Source organism: Cynocephalus volans, chromosome 7 (assembly GCF_027409185.1).
Source record: "Cynocephalus volans isolate mCynVol1 chromosome 7, mCynVol1.pri, whole genome shotgun sequence".
Taxonomy (NCBI): Eukaryota; Metazoa; Chordata; class Mammalia; order Dermoptera; family Cynocephalidae; genus Cynocephalus; species Cynocephalus volans.
Genome location: NC_084466.1, coordinates 12,216,706 through 12,235,150, shown reverse-complemented (window position 1 = coordinate 12,235,150; position 18,445 = coordinate 12,216,706). Strand labels below are relative to the sequence as shown.

The 18,445-nt window shown below is 38.9% G+C and overlaps 1 protein-coding gene across 2 annotated transcripts in view; it reads right to left on the bottom strand.

The window, feature by feature from the left end:
* NALCN (sodium leak channel, non-selective) overlaps positions 1–18,445 on the bottom strand; it is a 304,715-nt gene that overhangs the window by 27,360 nt on the left and 258,910 nt on the right. For both annotated transcript variants that reach the window (XM_063102662.1, XM_063102664.1), the window contains 9 exons: positions 16,881–16,972; positions 16,671–16,793; positions 14,463–14,519; positions 14,098–14,218; positions 13,871–14,002; positions 12,856–13,023; positions 11,039–11,143; positions 5,947–6,053; positions 16–136 (listed from right to left, as the gene is read on the bottom strand). In XM_063102662.1, coding sequence (XP_062958732.1) covers positions 16–136; positions 5,947–6,053; positions 11,039–11,143; positions 12,856–13,023; positions 13,871–14,002; positions 14,098–14,218; positions 14,463–14,519; positions 16,671–16,793; positions 16,881–16,972 — 1,026 coding nt within the window. The remainder of the gene's footprint in view (positions 1–15; positions 137–5,946; positions 6,054–11,038; positions 11,144–12,855; positions 13,024–13,870; positions 14,003–14,097; positions 14,219–14,462; positions 14,520–16,670; positions 16,794–16,880; positions 16,973–18,445) is intronic.

Genomic DNA, 18,445 nt, shown 5'->3' with positions numbered 1-18,445 from the left:
GGTGTGCTTGCTTACCGGCCCCACGCGATGGATAATAACGTCCCTTACTTCCACCCAGCCTTTCAAGGAGAGAACTTCAAACAATGCCAGCATAGCATTTCCCACATTGTCAAAATTAAAGTTCCGAGGGTTTGCCCTGTAATTCAGAAAGAGGAATGATTTGTGAAATTCCAAGGAGAAGCACCCTAAGGCAAATATCCCTAGCTCGTTCCGACCTCAGGTGCACAGTATATTCAGTGTTTGGGAAGGTGGGCTACGTGGCATTTGTTTGCTAAATCATGACAATGAGTTAATGTGTTGTAATTTATTTCTTAAGTTCATTAAGTAATGATGGGGTGTTCTCAATTTAAAGCAAAACGCTTAACAACTCTAGTTTGAGAGGTTCTGCAGTATTTCTGCCTTGTCCTGGCCCCACTGGGGACTGGCAATGGAATTTTACAGACTTGCTCAAAAGGGCACTAGGTTTTGGATGTAAGTTTGAAATAGTTTTATCATTGAAAACTATTGTAAAGGCATAAGTTAAAATTCCCTGCGTTAGTAAAGAACGTGTAAATAGAATGGAATTTTGTTACTTTAATTTTGTGTCATCATTGTGAACTTTATGTAATGCAGTGACACATTTAGAAGTGACTGAGATGGGAAGAGGTGTTTGTTCATGGCCTGTGTTTCTAAACCACTCTTGCCAAGTTGGAGTTTTTCCTCCCATTAACTCTGAGTATTCTCACTAGTCTCTTGCTGTAACCCCCAATGTGCAGCATGCTGTCTACACCCACAGTTGATTCCTGATTCCTAAAACACTTGGACTCCACTAGGATTCATTTTCTTTGGGTGGGTGGGAGGTAGGGGAGAATGTCTCATTTCCTGTTTTCCTTACACGTTTATACATCTTTCCACTTAAAAACATGATCCTTTCTACTATACGACATCTTCTTTAATCATTATGGGTCTTTGCTAACATTTTTGTCGTTAATAATAGAAAAAGCTTTCAGTGTTCCCCCCCCCCCTTTCCTTCTTATTAGAGGCTATTTTAAATAATTAGGAGACTTAGACAACTCCATACTGGACAATTATGGACTATCACTACATTTCCCAAATTTGACGAAGGATCAAGCTCTGGACGATTAAGTAGAGTAGGCCTACTGGAGCCTATTGAAATTATATTTTGATCATTTTTTTGCCTGCTAGCTCATTTACCAAAATTTAACCCTCATGAAAGGTAACACTCTGGGGGAAATCCAGTTCAGTATTTTTCTACCATCTTTTATATTTTCTAAACCATAGAGACAACCATGAGATGTGCCTTTATAAGTTCTTTTAAAAAAAAATACTAAATAGATGGGGATCTAATAAAAAAAAAACATAAAACTGAAACTGCCTTGCTCCTAAGGGTTAAAGGCTGATTGGTAGAGTTACTTCCCATATGATGCAAAAGCCCTACTCAGAAATTCATATTTTAGAATTCTGATTTATATTTTTTATCTGTGAAAGAATAAATATATTCTTTTGAAATTTTCAACATTTCCTTTGGAGAGTTTCAATTAAATTTTATAGATTTTATGGCAACCAGAAGTTGTAAGGATCCTACTGCCACAGTCTGCTCGAATAAGGATTTTTTTTAAACCAAGGGAGCCAGTTCTCACATCTGATGTCGAACTTCCTTACCCATTCATTTTCTTTATGTAAAAGTGCTTTTCTAGCTGAATTTGCAGTGACTTAAACTACTTTCATATTTCATATCCTTTCGCAGTTACAATATGTTAAAAAAAACCCCAAACTTTAAGGCTAAACCAACAAAACCAAAATGTAGTATCATAGACTTAAAAAATTGGAAGAATATATCACATTAAAAAAAATAAGTCTTTCAGTTTCAATAATGTAAGATTTAAGCTTTGTTCATGCAAACAAATCTGGAGAGTTTGAAACTTTACTTATAACTACAGAGGTCTTCAATTAATCCCAAACATAATCCATTATTGTCATTTTACATGTTGCCCTTCCTTGAATTGGAAGGTGCTTAAAAATCATCTTTTCTGGTAAATTTTTAAAAGATTTCAACCATCTAGCCTAAAGAAATCAGACACTTTTTGTGCTTCCTAGAATGCACTGACATCCCTTTTGCCTGGAGCTTTGCCAGTTGAGCCTCCACCTGCAGGACCTCACTCTGCCTTGCCCTTCCTTTCCACCTGTTACTGACCCCTGCCCTTTCACCTGCCTGATTCTTGTTCATTGTCCCTCAGAAGTTAACTAACATGTCTTCTCCTCTGGTCCTTCTCCTGGTCCTTTCGTGGTTTTGGGTAGGTGCCTGTGTGTGCCACTGTGCCCTTTGCCATTCTGTGGGAACCAGGTGGATATACCACGTAGCTAAAGCAACCTAAGCCTCAAGATCCCTCCCTCGCCCTGGTCCCTTCCAAGACACTGGTACCCCAAATTGTTTGAGCCTTAGACCCCAAAAAACCTGATCTCCTTCTGTCTGGAATATATCACAGTGTAACTTAAAATTACCTGGAGGTGAGATTCAGGTGGGCTAGCGGTGTGCTTAGGGACTCATTTGTGTAGCATTAATGCCCTTAGCATATTATATGAAATTATTTGTAATTTTATTTTCTGCTCTCCACTAGACTTCAAGCTCCTAGATGGCAGGGGACATAGCTTATTTATGGCTGTATCACAGTGACAAGCACAATACCTGGTGAATAGTGAGCACTCAATCAATACATTTATTGGAAAAACTGAATACTGTGTGGATTCATCTCCCATGCATGCCATTTTCCTACACTCAGACCTCTGCTTAAAATAAAACACAATATTTATAATACATATGTATAATCATTTTTACTGAGGTGATTTTTATCTCATCAAATCTAAATGATTCAGAAGAAAATGAATTTATTCACCTGAAGAGAGAATGTAGAAACTAGACTGTCACCTGAATTAGACAACATATGTTTATGTCCTAATTATAATTACCAAAGCATTCCTCCAGACATGTTCCCAGATAAAAGTTATTTTCTTAATCACAATTTAGTCAATATAAAATTACAAAATTTTCAGCTTCTAACTCTTGATTAGTTTGCTCAAGAAGGAAAATGTAAAAAGTATCAAGGTTACTGTTGATGTTTATGAGACCAAAGATTTTTATTTCACTACAACTAATGCAAGTCACAATAGCCTGGACAAACAGACAAAAGCAATTATGATGATGTTCAAGAGATGCTTTTAAGATGTCATTAAACTTAAAACCCCTAACTTACATAAAATATTACATTTCAATTAACTCTTATTTTTAAGGTCAGGTGTATCTGGGTTTCTTGAACAAGGTGAAAGGAATGCTGGTGCATTCTAGGAAGCTCAACTGGGAACAGGTTCACTTTTCTTCCAAACACCACTTTCCAGGGTGTTCCAGCTCCTTTCCTGACATGTTGGGGAGGTCCCAGAGCTTTTTGGTCACTTTCAGTCATAAGATCAGCCTCTTTCTAAAATGCCAACTCCATGTCACATTAAACTTTTGATCTCAACACCCTTATGATGATCCTATCGTCAGCAGCTCAGACCTGACCCATGGTTTTAGGACAGGAAGAGACACTGGCCGCTGTCTTCATCCCACTCCTCCTCTTTGAGACACCCTCTTATTTTTACAAGATTGGGTTACAGTTGGAGTTAGAGAAATGGAGTTAAAGTCTTGTGCATCTGACGCTATGGACTCTGGCCAAGAGCAGTAGCCATTGCTCGTTCATGGAGCACATTCATGTGTTTCTAAGAAATACTGCCTGTATTAACCATGTTTCTAGCTTCTGTGAACTAGGTGCTTGAACATCTGTTCTCCATGCATATGCTGGATGCATATCATGCTGGAAAACCCAAGAACATGCCTGTGTCACTCTGCCTTGGCATCCAACCTCCCTTATTAACCGTCCCTCTCCTTGGAAGGAGTCTTCCTCCTGGGAGTGTGCTTTTCAAATACAAACAAGCCAACCCAGAGTCCATATCCCCAGCCATCTCCTGTATGGAGCTTTCATACTCCAGGCCACTATATACCTGTTCTGATCACCCCAGGTCCAGGTACCAGGCAACTAGGGACAGCCCCTGTGCCCTTGCTCTTGAGTCTGCTGGAACTATTTAAACTAGCCCATCCTAAGTCTGCTTGCCCTGCCTCCCTGTTCCTTCCCATGGAAACCACAGTATAGGTTTTCCCCACAGTTTTGCCTCTCCCTCTGTCTTGTGACCAACCCTGGTGCCTCTCAGTGTGGTTTCCCATGGCATGGCATGCCCCCTCCTCTTGGGAACTGTGAGTAACAAACGATCTTTTCAATGGCAATCATTATACCTTTCCTGCTGTGAGTGTGCAGTCTCTGGGTGATTATCAGCTCCTGTTTCTGGAAACACAACTATGGCCTCTTTCAATGGGGGCACCCTCTGCCCAGCACATAGCTCTTTGCAGCAGGGTTCCATTCAAGATAGCTCAGATCAGGTGGCCCTAGGCAATGATGACTTAGCCCTCCAGGAACACCAAATGACCCTGCTCTGGCAGATGGTGAAGAGGAGCTTGCCCACAAGAGCCTCTTGTCTTCCTTGCCAATCTCTGATACTAAGTGGTCCTCCCGGGTACCTCACTTAGCTGGGTTGGGAAGCAGCCTCGACCTTTTCCATAGCAAAGGGAGTAGAAATATCACTACTCTACTCCTGACTCATTTACTTCCCTGATATTATCTTTGAATGTAGAGTTTTCTTTTACATAAACTAGAGCTAGGTGATGAAGGTCGATAATCTTTTAGTAAGTTCTGCTGGTATTGGTTTAGTTACCCTCTTTAGAATGTAAAGATATTTTATCCCTTATTGATTTCAGCTTTGAGGCTTTAGCCAAAATCCCAAGACAGTAGGGAAAAAAAAAACTCATTTGATGTCCTGATATAAATGAGTTATTTATGGTATGATGAATTTTCATTTCACAAAAATAAACTTTCTGTGCTTCTTTAATTTTTTATTTTAATGTAAATTAGACTGCTTTTCTAGTTAGCACTAGAATAAGGGTATCCCCCTGTGCTGTATTTCTCTATTCATGCTGAAGCCACACATCCAAAATTGATATTTTTTCACATTTCTTGGGTATTTCAAAAAATAAAAACCCAATATGAATTACATAGGGTTCTTTATAAGTCAAATTTCATATTAAAGAAATGCCAAGGCAAGGTAAAAATGAGTCCCAGGGTACAGGTGGGTGAAATGCCATTCCTTCTAAAAGAGTCTTGACATTTAGAAGAGAACATCGGCTGTGACAAAAGCAGAGTTGTTGTGGTTCACTCGCTATTTTTAGAGGTAAAAAGGAAATTAAAAACATGAGATAATTAAAAAGGATAAATGAATTTGATAGAACACTGAGTTCATCAAACAAGCAAATTGAGAGATTCCATTCTTAGTCATAAATAAAGTAGATGAGAAAAAAGGTACTAGTTCTTTCTAGATTTGATATAATGATTTGAAAACTCATTTTCAAGAAAAATAAGTTTTAAAGAGAGAATTGGATGTAATCAACTGTGTTACTGATTATTTCTCCCCAGTGTTTCAATAATGTAAATCCTTCAATGTAAGTGGGTTTTAAAATTGAAATAGCTTTAGGATTTAGGGTTCTCTACAATTGTTATGGGGACATCAGATCTTCCCTTAACAATACAATCTCAGGATAAGTTTAATTTTAATTTGGTAGAAAATCCCTTCTTTTTAGCCTCACTAATTCTTTAAGCCATTTGAATCCAGATATATACTTTTAAAGTATTAGAAAAACACTGAGGTAATATTTCATTAATTTCATGAAGCAATGTCAGTGCTTTGCTCTGTGTCACTTAAAATCATTTAGCAGAATTACTTTTAGGTTCATCCCACATTATACTAATTTAAAGCCTTGTATTGACAAATATAGCATTCTTCAAGGTATTTTTTGGCTATGCTTACCAAACACGGGGCACCCAAAATCCAGGTTTTTTCTCTCCAGGTCTTAATTTTAAATTTAAGTTCTTGGACACACTTACATTAATTCTGAATATGCCATTACAATCTTCCTAAAATAAGGAAAAAAGTGGGGGAGAGGAACATGGTTAGAAAATGAACCCAGAAAATATAAAAGATAGGACACACTTCTTAAATACGATAACAAAGGTCTTTTATCTAACAACAGTGATGTGGACAAAATAATAACAAAGCAAACAGCAACAAACACTTTGGAGATGGGCAAGTGAAAGTTGATGCTCAAAACATTAGCAAGTGGGCAAAGGGTCTGAATAGACATTTCTCCAAGGAGGACGTACAAATGGCCATCAGCACATGAATAGATGCTCAGTATCATTAGCCACCAGGGAAATGCGAATCAAAGCCACAATGAGATATTATTTCACGCCCACTAAAAAGGCTTTAATCAAAAAGTCAAAGAATGAGCCTTGGCGAGGGTGTGGATAAACTGCAGTCCTCAGGCTGAAACCATCATATGCCGCTGGTGGCAAATGTAGAATTGTGCAGCTACTTTGGGAAACAGTCTGGCAGTTCCTCAAATGACTAAACATAGAGTTGCCATACGACCTGGAAATTCTGCTCCTAGGTATCTACCCAAGAGAAATGAAAATATATGTCCACAGAGAAACTTGTACATGAATGTTTACATCAATATTATTCATAATGGTCAAAAGCTGGAAACAACCCAAATGTCCATCATTGAACAAACAGATAAACAAAATATGGTATATCCATACAATGAAACACTATTCAGCCATAAAAAAGGAATGAACTACCGATACATGCTACAACACAGATGACCCTGGAAAATATTGCACTAAGTGAAAAAAGCCAGTCACAAAAGACCACATATTATATGATTTTATTCATATGAAAGTCCAGAACAGGAAGCTCTATAGACACAAAAAATAGATTGGTGGTTGTTAAGGGCAAAAGGAGTGTGGTGAGGGGAATAAAGGGATATGGGGTAACAGAAGACACAGGATTTCTTTTGGAGGTGATGTAAATGTCCTAAGAGTGGCTGTTGTGATGGTTACACAGCTCTGCGATTACGCTAAAAACCACTGGATTGTACACTTGAAACAGGTAAACTGTATGCATGTGAATTATATCTCAATAAAATTGTTAAAAATATCTTAAAAAATGAAACATCAGTAAGAAGTTTTTGACTCGTTTTCTTTCTATTCTACTTATGGTTATCTTTGCTTCTTTGGGTATGATTACCATATTTTGAGCCTAAACCTCTTTTCTGGGATTTAGATATATATGGTAAAATTCTTGGTCACCACTTGAATATTACATAGAACTTCAATTTTAACATATTTAAAGTCCCCTTTGACCTTAAAATGTGTCTCCTCCTGGCTCCCCTTTCCTGTCCCTGGACCAGCATCCTGTCATCTCGGCTTCCCCCATCCCTCACCGTCCATGTCTCCATTTTTATTTCAACTGGTTTAGTTCATGACAACATTACCTCTTTCTGGACTGCCAATAAAATTCTTTTAAATAAAAACCTTTTTACAGATATCATATATATCTAATTTATAAAGCACGGATACATGAGAGACAGGAAACTTACCTATCATTACCCAGAGACAAACACAATTAACATTTTGGTGTATATCCTTCCAGTTTTTATTCCTATGCATATATGGAATTGTAAAGTTTTTATCCTTTCATAGCCCACTTTTACATATACCGCACTTATCTTTTCATGGCCATGCCTATTCATCTGCAACCTTATTTTAAATGGCTGCGTTGTGGTTTATCATATAGATGCATGTAAACATGATGTATCTGGCCTGACTGCCTCTTCCCATTGTCTTTCTGAGCCCACCTGAGCCCATCTTTGACCGTGTGAGGCCACGTGGTGCCCTGGTTGCAAGCATGGACTATGGGCCAGGCTGTCTGGACAGGAATCCTCGCTTCTCCGCTTATCAGGTGGGTGACCTTGGTCAAGTTATGTAATCTTTCTGCACCTGTTTTCCTCATCACTAGAATGTGGGCAACAGTCACAGTAACAGGAACAGTGCCTTGTAGTTTTTGAGCACTAAGAAGTGATTCCTCTTCTCACAAAGCTTTAATGGCTTCTCATTTCTCATCCAAAAAATTCCAAACCCATTAGTGTGGCATTTCAGGCACCTGAGGATCTCTCCCTAAGTTAACATTTCTGGCCTTGTTTTTCCATTCTTTTTTACATGAGAGGGGAGTGAAGTGTAACACTGACTCCTGGAGATTGGTCTAGGCACTTTACGTAAGTGAGCTAGTCTAGTCTTCATAATATCGCTGGGTGCGAAGTGTTGTGGACGAGGGAATAGGTTCAGAGGGACTGAGTGACCAGGGCAAGCCACACACCCACTAAAGTAGCATTCTAGTCTCAGAAGCCCTGATCCCAGGGCCCACGTTCTTCCTCCCTGTTTTGTCCCTGACTCTTCTTTGCATGCTGTATGGCTTTCTTTGTACTGCTTCCTCTGCTTGGGAGGTCCTTTCCTTCTCATCTCAAAGCCCCCCGCCTCCCTAAAGCCTTCCCAGCACAGTACCCCTAGCTGGAAGCAAGATTTCCCATAAGGAAATCAGATTGCACATTATTTCCGCTTCTCATACGCTCTTTTAACTGCTGACTTTACATTACGGTTGCTTGAACATAAAACACACATTCTGATTGGACAGAAAATGCTGCAAAACAGGGGCGGTGACCTGCTCATTTTTCTAGTCGTCATTTCATTTCACTTCACCTGTCACGGTGTCTTGGACATAACTGATATTTAATAACTAGTTGTTAAAAGGTATCGTCAGAGTTTGTTTACGGGGCTTTGGTGACTAAATTCTGAACTCCATTTCCCTGTCTATATTGATCTCAGGACGTCTGCTCAAGTTTTTAAAAAGTAGCAGAAGAAGGAAGTTCTCAGGCAAATACCACCGAAATAACGTGTTCTCCCAACCAGAAAACGTGACTTCAGCAACTCAAGCTTCGTTGCCTTTAAACGTGAGCTGTGTGATCCAAACGCTGGTGTATCTAGTTTCCCTTTTCCCTTGGATTAATCTGTTCTTTTAGAGAGATGGACAGAAGCTGTGAGACAGAACTGATGTCCCCTTCGATCACAGGGCATTCTTGGCCTTGCCCTCTTATATCAGGATTAGAAAAGATGTAAAGACACAGACCACGTCTCACTATATCAATTTCTTTTTAATTACTCTGCTTGGTCCAGATGTTCTCTATCCTATATCTTCTCAGGTTTTCCTTCTTAGCCTGCTACAGACCGTGTTGCTCTAGGAAAGAGGACAGATGCACGTCACATCCGTATGTCTGCCCGTCTACTGGGTATTCTCCATCTCCCATACGACTCATCAGTCTTCAGCTGGGGCTGGGGATGAGTAGATAGTGTGCAATCTCCATGCTCTTAGGCCATTATTAATACACTGAGTCATCCAGGATTCCTAGCAGGATTCATCTTGAAATGTTGTTATTATCTTCCTGGCCTCTATTCAGTGTGGATCTAAAATAACTCTTCCTTCCGTACACAAGCTTGTGGACTAATTGCATCAGCTCTTTATTACTTCCTTCATTAGCTAATTTGGTACATCGTGACCTTCATACCGTGTTCCTTGTCATGTCTTCTCAGGTTTATCAAAGTTCCTGGAATGTCTCTCCCAGTCTGGCACTCCCTAAAGACCTCATTATTAATATAATTTATAATGTCTTTTGACTAGACAAAGTTGTTATCTGTATTTTTTAAAATTTAATTTTAATTAAAAAAATTTTTTGGCCACCAGTCGGTATGGGGATCTGAACCCTTGACCTTGGTGTCATAACACCACATTCTAATCAACTGAGCTAACCAGCCAGCCAATTTTTATAATTTTTTAAAATATAAAACATATATTAGATAGCCATATTTGCTAGAAATAGGTAATACTGTAGGTAGGCTCTAATAGGTCTTTTGGAGACACACATTTTAATGGAATTAAGGCATTATTTTATTTGACTGGAAGAGACAATACTGTTGCTAGTTTATACATCAGCAGTTCTTGGTTTACTTCATTGGTCTATTTGTAGTATGCAGAAGAATCCTCAGAGAATTGGGACACTGAATAGTGTAGCAGAGGTTAGCTAATTATTAACCAAACTATACCCCTTTTTTATCCAGAAGACACCCCTAAACCACATTTCCCTGCCCCCCTTCTGGTACAGCGAGCCTGTGCTCTTTCTAGTGGAGTGCAGGTTGAGATGACTTTTGTCACTTCTAGGCCTAGCCCACAACCCTCTCAGATGGAGACAGTGCAAAGGGAAAAGACTCTGAAGACATGGCAAAGAACAGAGACACGAGACAGAGGGACTTAGGTCCCTGAGTGGTCACTGACAGGAGAGCTGTCCAGCTTCTCTAAGACACAAAATATACATTCTGTTATGTTAAGCTACTGAAATATTGGGGTTGTTACAGCAGCTAGCCTTCTCTTACTAACACTGACTGCAGAATAACAGATGCTTGTAGTGAAAGTATTCAAGTTTTGGTCTTTTAGGGATCCTTGCTGGTGGTCACAAAGGAGAAGATTCTGTGCAGCTAAGAGCTAATGGGAAGGCACTGGCCTGCCAATGTGGAGAATGCTGAGAGTGGAGAATAGAAAAGGGATGTGAGAGTCAAGCTTTGCCTCTTCTACATTTTTCCATGGGGCTGCTTGATGATTTGGATCCTATGTGACAACAGAGGTGGGATCAAGTTAGGGAAGACCGAAAGGGAAACTTTCCGAGGCTCAGAGCTATGCACATCTAGAATCTTGGGTGACTGTGCCCAAGAAGTCCACAGCAGATTGGCACCAGCACAGGAGGTAAGAGTAGAATTCTCTGAGATGTACATTCAATCTTGTAAACCTTTGCTAGCCAGACAGGACTTATTACATGCTTTAAGCAAAAAGGAGTTGATGGCAAGAGAATTCTGAGTTTAATCAGGGGGTTTTTAAAGTAGCTTTGGCAGCCACAGGCAGCCAAGGGTTGGCAAACTATCTTAATGTTTATTTCAAAGGACAAAAAGGAGCGTCTTACCCTTCTAATAATGTTGGGATCATTGCACTTTGCCAGTTTTCCAGCAAAAAGCTGAACACCAAAGCTTGCAAAAACAAGCATTAATGTCAGCAAAAGAATGGAGACCTGAAAGAAATTGATGAAATATTAAATCTCTTGGTTAAAAACTAAACATTAGGTTTGGCTTACACAGTGATATATATAAACAGGACTTTTAAGATAACAGTGCATAAAATTCATGGGTTTTCGATGACACCTTTCAACTTCTCCACCATAGGTCATTCCATTAGCCTTACTGGAAGGTCAGAAGGAGGAAATTAACAACAGGCTTTGAATTTTAAAAATAGAAACATGGCTTTCAGGTAAGAAAATGGGATAAGGTATTTTTGATATTATTTATACTTTTCTGATTTTAAAATCAACGCTTTGCTCTATTTTATTTAATGGAACAAAGAAAAATGTTTGAATAATTATATTTTGCCAATTTTCTCAAAATGGATTTATATATTTATGATCAGAGCATAAATTAGAGAGGCTTTGCTGTCTTGTGAGCATGAGGGTGTGTATAGGAGAATATGCTGTGCACAGAGGACATGAGGTAAGTCAGTCCTGAAAAGCAAATCTGTTAATTAACTTCAGCTCCCTCTGCTGGCTGACTACTTTGGTCTCGGCAGAGAAAAGTGGCAAAGGATAAAATACCAAATAAGTCATTGAATTGTACTGGTTGAATAATCTAAATATATACTTTAAGTCTACAAAAATTACACAGAAACATCATCAGGATATTCTTCTAAAAATAAGTCAGTGGTCAAAAGATTCATATACATTAGCTGTTCAGGTGATATTCTGTTTTCCTTCAATTCCAGCTGTGAGAAAAGCCACAGTTTTATGGCTTCGTGCAAAGAAAGTAAGGACTTTTAAACATATCTTTAAAAGAAATATATTAGCAACTATATATCTCTAGTAACATCACAATCTAATTTTTAAAATACCTTCATATTAACTACAAGTACAGCTGTTCTCTCACCATAGGTATGTTTCTAAAACGCAAGATACAAAACAAGCCTATGTAAATTAATTCATGTTTTTCATGGATAAGCAGAACTTATCAACAGTAAAAAGAATCCTTTGATCCTTCTCTTGTAAGGCAAAGATCCTTCTGTAACAGATTGAGAGCAATGAGTGTCTTCCTCGTTTTATCTCCAGCCCTGTGCTTAGAAGACCCTAAATCAATGTTTGCCCAACTACAAAGAAAGTTTCCCCTCTCAATCACATTTGTAAGTATTCATTGCTGTATATTGGGGTTACTAAAAATAGGATATACCTGTATGTTACATTTTTTAAGCTGTTTTATGTTAATACTCCCAAGATCAACAGACAGATTCTGTGCTATATGCTTTAGGGGACACATGAAATGAAATTATGAGCCCAAATGCATTAATTCCTTATCCCATTTGTGAAATAGATGGGCTTGAATCTTCTTATCCTTAACTTCCAGATGGGGAAACCAAAACCCAGTGTAGAAATTAGGGCCAAGAGTGAGGAATGAAAGAGTCAAGAGATACTACCTCTAGGGATTCTCTGTTCATTGTACTTTCTAGAGTGCTTCTCTCTGCTTTACTAAAAATGTTCATTGAATTAAATAAACTGATAAGCTAGAAGCATCCATGGGTAGAATTTTTAAATGTGCATTGTGTTGTGCTAGTGTGTTTATAACCTCTGGCAATAAACAAAACTATAGACTTGACCTTGACAAAGAAGACTCACTTTATCCCTCATTAGCTACATTACAGAGCTGGACTATGGTGGTCTGGAAGCAAAGAGTAAGTCTAACATACCAAAAAAATTTCCTTGAAGCCGCTGAAAAGTTCTCGAACAACTTTCCTCATCTGGGGCACCAGTTTGAATATCCGCAGAGGTCTCAGGCACCGAAGAACCATCAGGAGCTGAGCTCCTGATTCAGCGGGCACATTTTGAGGCATCCAACAAAGAAATATCAAGCTCACCTAGAGGGAAAAAATAATCTCTGTAATTTATACAGTTTATTCTCCACTTTCTGAGAACCAACTGGCCACAACTTTTCACTGAGCAGAGATTCCAAGTGTTAAGTGGGACAAGCACTCACCAGTTGTGTACACAGTCTGTTAGTTTTAAACAGTGAACCTAATCTACACGTGTTACAGGCCTCTGCGGAAAGTCCTCACACGTATGCAGGAATGAAAACGGGGTGCCTAGGCTGCATCTGTGTGTACCCCAGTGCATTCTGCTCCTTCTTTTAACTTACTGCAGTGGAGGCTCTGCTGATGTCAGTATGATTGGAATTCCTTCCATTAAGGTTACCTCTACTTTATTAATGATTGCAACATGTTACGTGCTAATGATCACAATTCTCCTTGTTGTGTCTGCAAAGACATTGTTTCCATGCCTTCTAGGACATATACAAAAAATAAAATTTTAGTTTGACCTTAACAATAAGAGGCTCATTAATCAATAACATGGTTTACTGGATGCAAACATTTTTTTAATATAGGAGCCACAAGAATTGTGGGATACAAACTAGATGTGCTATTGATGTCCTTATTAATGTATTAATGTCCTTATTCATGTATGTGTCATTCACTCATAAATTGTGGTTGATGGATTTGAAAAATATAACTATCCGTGGATATTTATAATGGTTTTTATTTAGATTTTACATGTATGCCTCTTCTTTTCTTCTTTCTGAGTTTTTGCCAGAAATCAGTTTTGGCATCTAAACCTCTGAGAGTCACACATCTCACTCCTGTACCAAGAATTGCGGGAGACTTTACAAAACCATTAAATTTTACATTTAGGAAATAACCAAACACTTACAAGATATATAAATATGTCCATTACTCCACCAAAGTCCCTGATGACAGCAGTTGGAGTGAAAAATAAGCCATCTGCCATAATCTTCAGATTAAGCTCAATGCTCATGAATATCACAAACACATACTCAGCAATCTGAAATGGACAAGAGACAGTCTGGTCACAATGAATAGAACAATTGTGGTCAGGGTTTTGCCTCCTGGCTGTGAACTGAGATTTGGCAGCAGTACCTGCAAAGTAGGTGCGTGCATGACTCTTCGAAAGGGCGATTCGAACATCATGGAAATGCAAGAGCAGATGGTTACGATGATCATGACCCAGTCCAGGTAAGTGACCAACCCCAGCAAATCACTGCCAAAGACCAAACAAAACTGAGAAACACAAACGCTCTAGGAAAGGCTGCTAAGAGTAAGAGATGACGAGTTCTGTGACTCTACTAACATGACTGGTAATTTTGAAAACATAAATCCCCAATCATCTATTTCATAGCATTATATAACAAGAAAATAAAAGACAGCTTTTATATTTTTATGCAGCATAAAATAGTACATAAAAATTTCAAATATACATGGAAAGCAAAGTTCGTAATGCTTACTAAAGTTGATGGTACTTTGTATTTTTCACCGCTCCTGTGACAGGGTCTGTTTTAGAGCTGTAAGGGAGAACAAACATGTGAAATTCTGAAACATAGCAAGCATGTTATAACTTGGCAGTACAGTATTTACAAATGTCTCATCCACGTGAAATCTCTTATATCCTCTATAAAACGTCCATTATAAAATATGTTAAGTGTATGTAACTTTGGGAGGCTGAGTATATTAGGTGAAAGAAAAATCCAAAGAATTTGCAGTTGATGCTTATGAAAGTAAAGTTTTATATTTTTCACATTACTTGATTTTAGAATTCATGGCTCCATTCAAAAATTTCTGACATGGATATCACAAAATTAAAATTTGACTTTCATTGAAAGACACTCATTTAACATCTTTGCCTTAGTAGTCTAAGGATGTTCTTTAAAATTATTTAATAAATATTCCTTACTTATATAGAGTTCTTTGCCCTGCCTTTAACCGTGTTCTTGTAGAATAATTCACACAGAATCTCTTGGAAGGAGGATTTATAATTTTTACTTTTGGAAAGCCCATGAACAGTCATCAGTGAGCCACTGACAGTGTGTGTGTGTGTTTTCCCAGTTACAACAAAGTCTTCATCAGTCGTAGACAGCATTAGCTGCATTACTGGCAAAAGGAGAATAACACCACACCAAGTGAAGTGGGAGTCAGCAATTAGATATTAACATGTAGGCAGCCAGTGGGATAATTTAAGATGAAAAACCCACTTCGGGAACAGACTAAATCAACTTCTAAACTGCTATCTTCTCCCTTTACTTTGTGAAAACTCAGGGAAGTTGTTAACGACTATTACTCAGGTGCTTTAAATTGTGAAGGTCTTTCTAGAACAGCAGAAGGAACAACAGACTGGCAATCATGAGACAGCCACACACTAGCTGAGTCCTTGAGCAAAGCCCTAAACCTCCATAGACTACACGTCCTCCTCTGCTGAAGGAGGGGTGTGCAAATGACCCCAGTGATCCCTGAGGTCTCTTCCAGCCCTGAAATGTTGTGAGAGTGTGTATTAGTTTCCTAGAGCTGCTGTAACAAATCACCACAGACTGTGTGGCTTAAGCAACAGAAATTTATTTCCTCATGCTCTGGAGTCTGGGATGTCCAAGATCAAGCTGTCAGCAGGGTTGGTTCCTTTGGAGAGCTGTCAGGGAAGGATCTGTTACAGGCCTCTTCCCTTGACTTGTAGATGTCTGTCTTGATCTTACATGTTTTCACACAGTTTGTGTCTGTCTGCAAGTTTCCTCTTCTTATAAGGAAACCAGTTATATTAAATGAGGACCCACCTAATATCTCCATTGTAATTTATTTGTCTCTTTAAAGTTCTTATCTCCAAATACAGTCACATTCTGAGTTACTGAGGGTTAGGACTTAACATATGCATTTTTTGGGGAGAACACAATTCAGTCCACAACAGATAATGATTATCATATGCTCCTGGTGATCAGCAAAGGAGATCGACTCATTTAAATGACGGCATCAGGGAAGGCCCAATGACATAATGGAAACATGTAATATTTTCATACTTCCTCTGGAATGCTTAATGTCTTCAGGATATTTACTTAAGGTTATGCCTGATAAAAATCACTTCATCCATTGGTCACCTGTGAAACTTGGCTTAGGTCTCCAAATACAGTGTCCTCAAGGTTTACCTTACTGGGAACTTCTTATGCATTTCTTCCACATTGGTGGTGTAGAGACAGTGGCCAGGGGGTTTGCTTTGCAGAACAGTTGGTAATGGAAACACTAGTCAACTTTCCTTCTATTTACATTATTCTAGAATAAGCCAATTGTGGTATTTTGACCACGAAGAAACTACAAGTCTGATAGAAGACCACGACTTGCACCAGGTCATGTTGTCTCCGTTTGTTTCAGTATTTCCAAAATAAAATATGGAGTTACTAACACTGATGCAAATGTATTAGGCAACCATTAAGTGGTACAAATAGAAGTGACTGCTCAGTGCTTTATCAGTGGGGCTTTCTATAAATGTTAACGACTTGCAACCTTTGTTTTCCACGTTGGCTGGTGCTCAGCAAAGAGCAGCAGCATGATTAATTAGCCCACAGGTTATTTTGTGACCCCATTAGGATTACAAGTTCCTTCTTCCTCCTATGACAACCCCCCCTGCTGTCTGCATGACTCAGGCCAAACGCCTGGCTGAAATGAAGTGCACTTACACGTTGAAGCGTGCTCGGACCACCACCCGGCAAAAGTTTCTGAACCTGTGCTCCCGCCCGACTATGAACAGAGGCTTATCGAAGTATGGGTGGTTCTCTCTCAGCTCCTCTTCCTGCACTTTCCTTGAAAGGGAAACGTACAGGAGGGTAAGGCTACGGGAAAGTGTGTCATTCCAGAAGGAGAACCACAGAATGCAGTAACCCCTATACCTTTTCATTTCTGCTTGCTCCTTTTTTTCCTGAATCATCTTTATTTCACTGTCTTCTCTTTGTGCATTTCTATACCTCACTGTATTGGAATGCTAGAAAGGAATGAAAAGGGGGCATGTTAAAATGGGAGATTTTTTTTCCTGAAGGCCAAAAAATATCATTTTTAAAAAAATAGAAATCAATATTTTTATTATGTATGGTATAATGGCCATAGTCATCTTAGCAAGGATAGTTTTTCCTCTAAAATTAATTCCTTCAGCACATATTTATTGAAATCCTAATCTGTGCCAGGAACTATTCTAGTGCTGAGGATATGGCAAGAGGGAAAGAAAACCCCCAAATCCCTGTTCTTGTGGAGCTGATGTTCTAGTCAGGGGGAGGGAGACAGATACAAAAATAAATCAAAATAAGTAAATATGTTAGAGGATGTTAGTGTTCTGATAAATAAAGTAGGTGAGAGGTATAGAGAATGCTAGAAAAAAAATAGAGAATGCTAGAAGACCATGATTTTAAATAGAGACGGCAGGGTAGACCTCGATAGGAAGGTGCTATTTGAGCAAAGGCCAGCAGGAAGTGAAGGCGCAGGCCACCGTACAGCAGCAGAAACGTGTGCTTCCAGAGCTGAGAGTAGCCAGGATGCCAGTGTGGGTGGAACCGAGAGAGCAAGGACCAGAGTAGGAAAGAGCAATGAGAGGAGGGAGAGCAGGTCACATGGGGCCCCAATGGTCATTATATGGATACTGTGGGAAGCGGACAGCCAATGTGCAATGAACTTGATAGACTTATAGGAAGCATTACTTGGATTTAATATTCTGTATCCTCTATCATTTGGAATAAGTGGAAAAGTTTCAATTCTCTAATTCAAATGTCTCCCTGATGAGAGAAAAGACATCATAAGAATTTCTTATGAAATGATTAGAATCCCATGATATTTTGCTATGGAGAAGATGGGTTGGATTTTGTTATAGGTCTCTAAGAAAAATATAAGTCTTTGAAGAAGAAGTAAGCCTCTGGAATTGAGACTGTTCGAATGGGGCCTTTGTTGTGTATATTGAAACACGTATTTTCAAAGCTGTGTTCCAATTTGATTCTTAAGTAGGCTGTGCATTTCTATTGCATCGTATGGAAGGAAAGCACTTTGAAGTATGCCTCTTTGAATTTTCACCCAGAAAATTTCTCCATGCAGTATACCAGACTCTGAAATTATAAATGCACAGGCTGTGTGTTGAATCTGATCACAAATCAATGTGAGCAATACAGTAGCCAATCAGGTGGAGCTCTGGATATGAAAGATCATGGCGGTAACAGAGCCCTGCACCAATTCGGACCACATCTATCCGGTCATGGTGATATCAGGCGTTCCCATCACCAACTTCTTCTAGTTCTCAATTTTGCCTGGAACACAATAAGGACAGTCTATTTGGCCTAAAATGGCAGTTTCTACAGATTGAAAGCAGAGGTAGTATGCAGAACACTCCAGAAACTCTTAAGAAATAAGAGATATGTGGTGAAGAAGACAAAAACAAAAAACCAAAAACCCCATGGCTTTGCTGACTTTCTCTCGT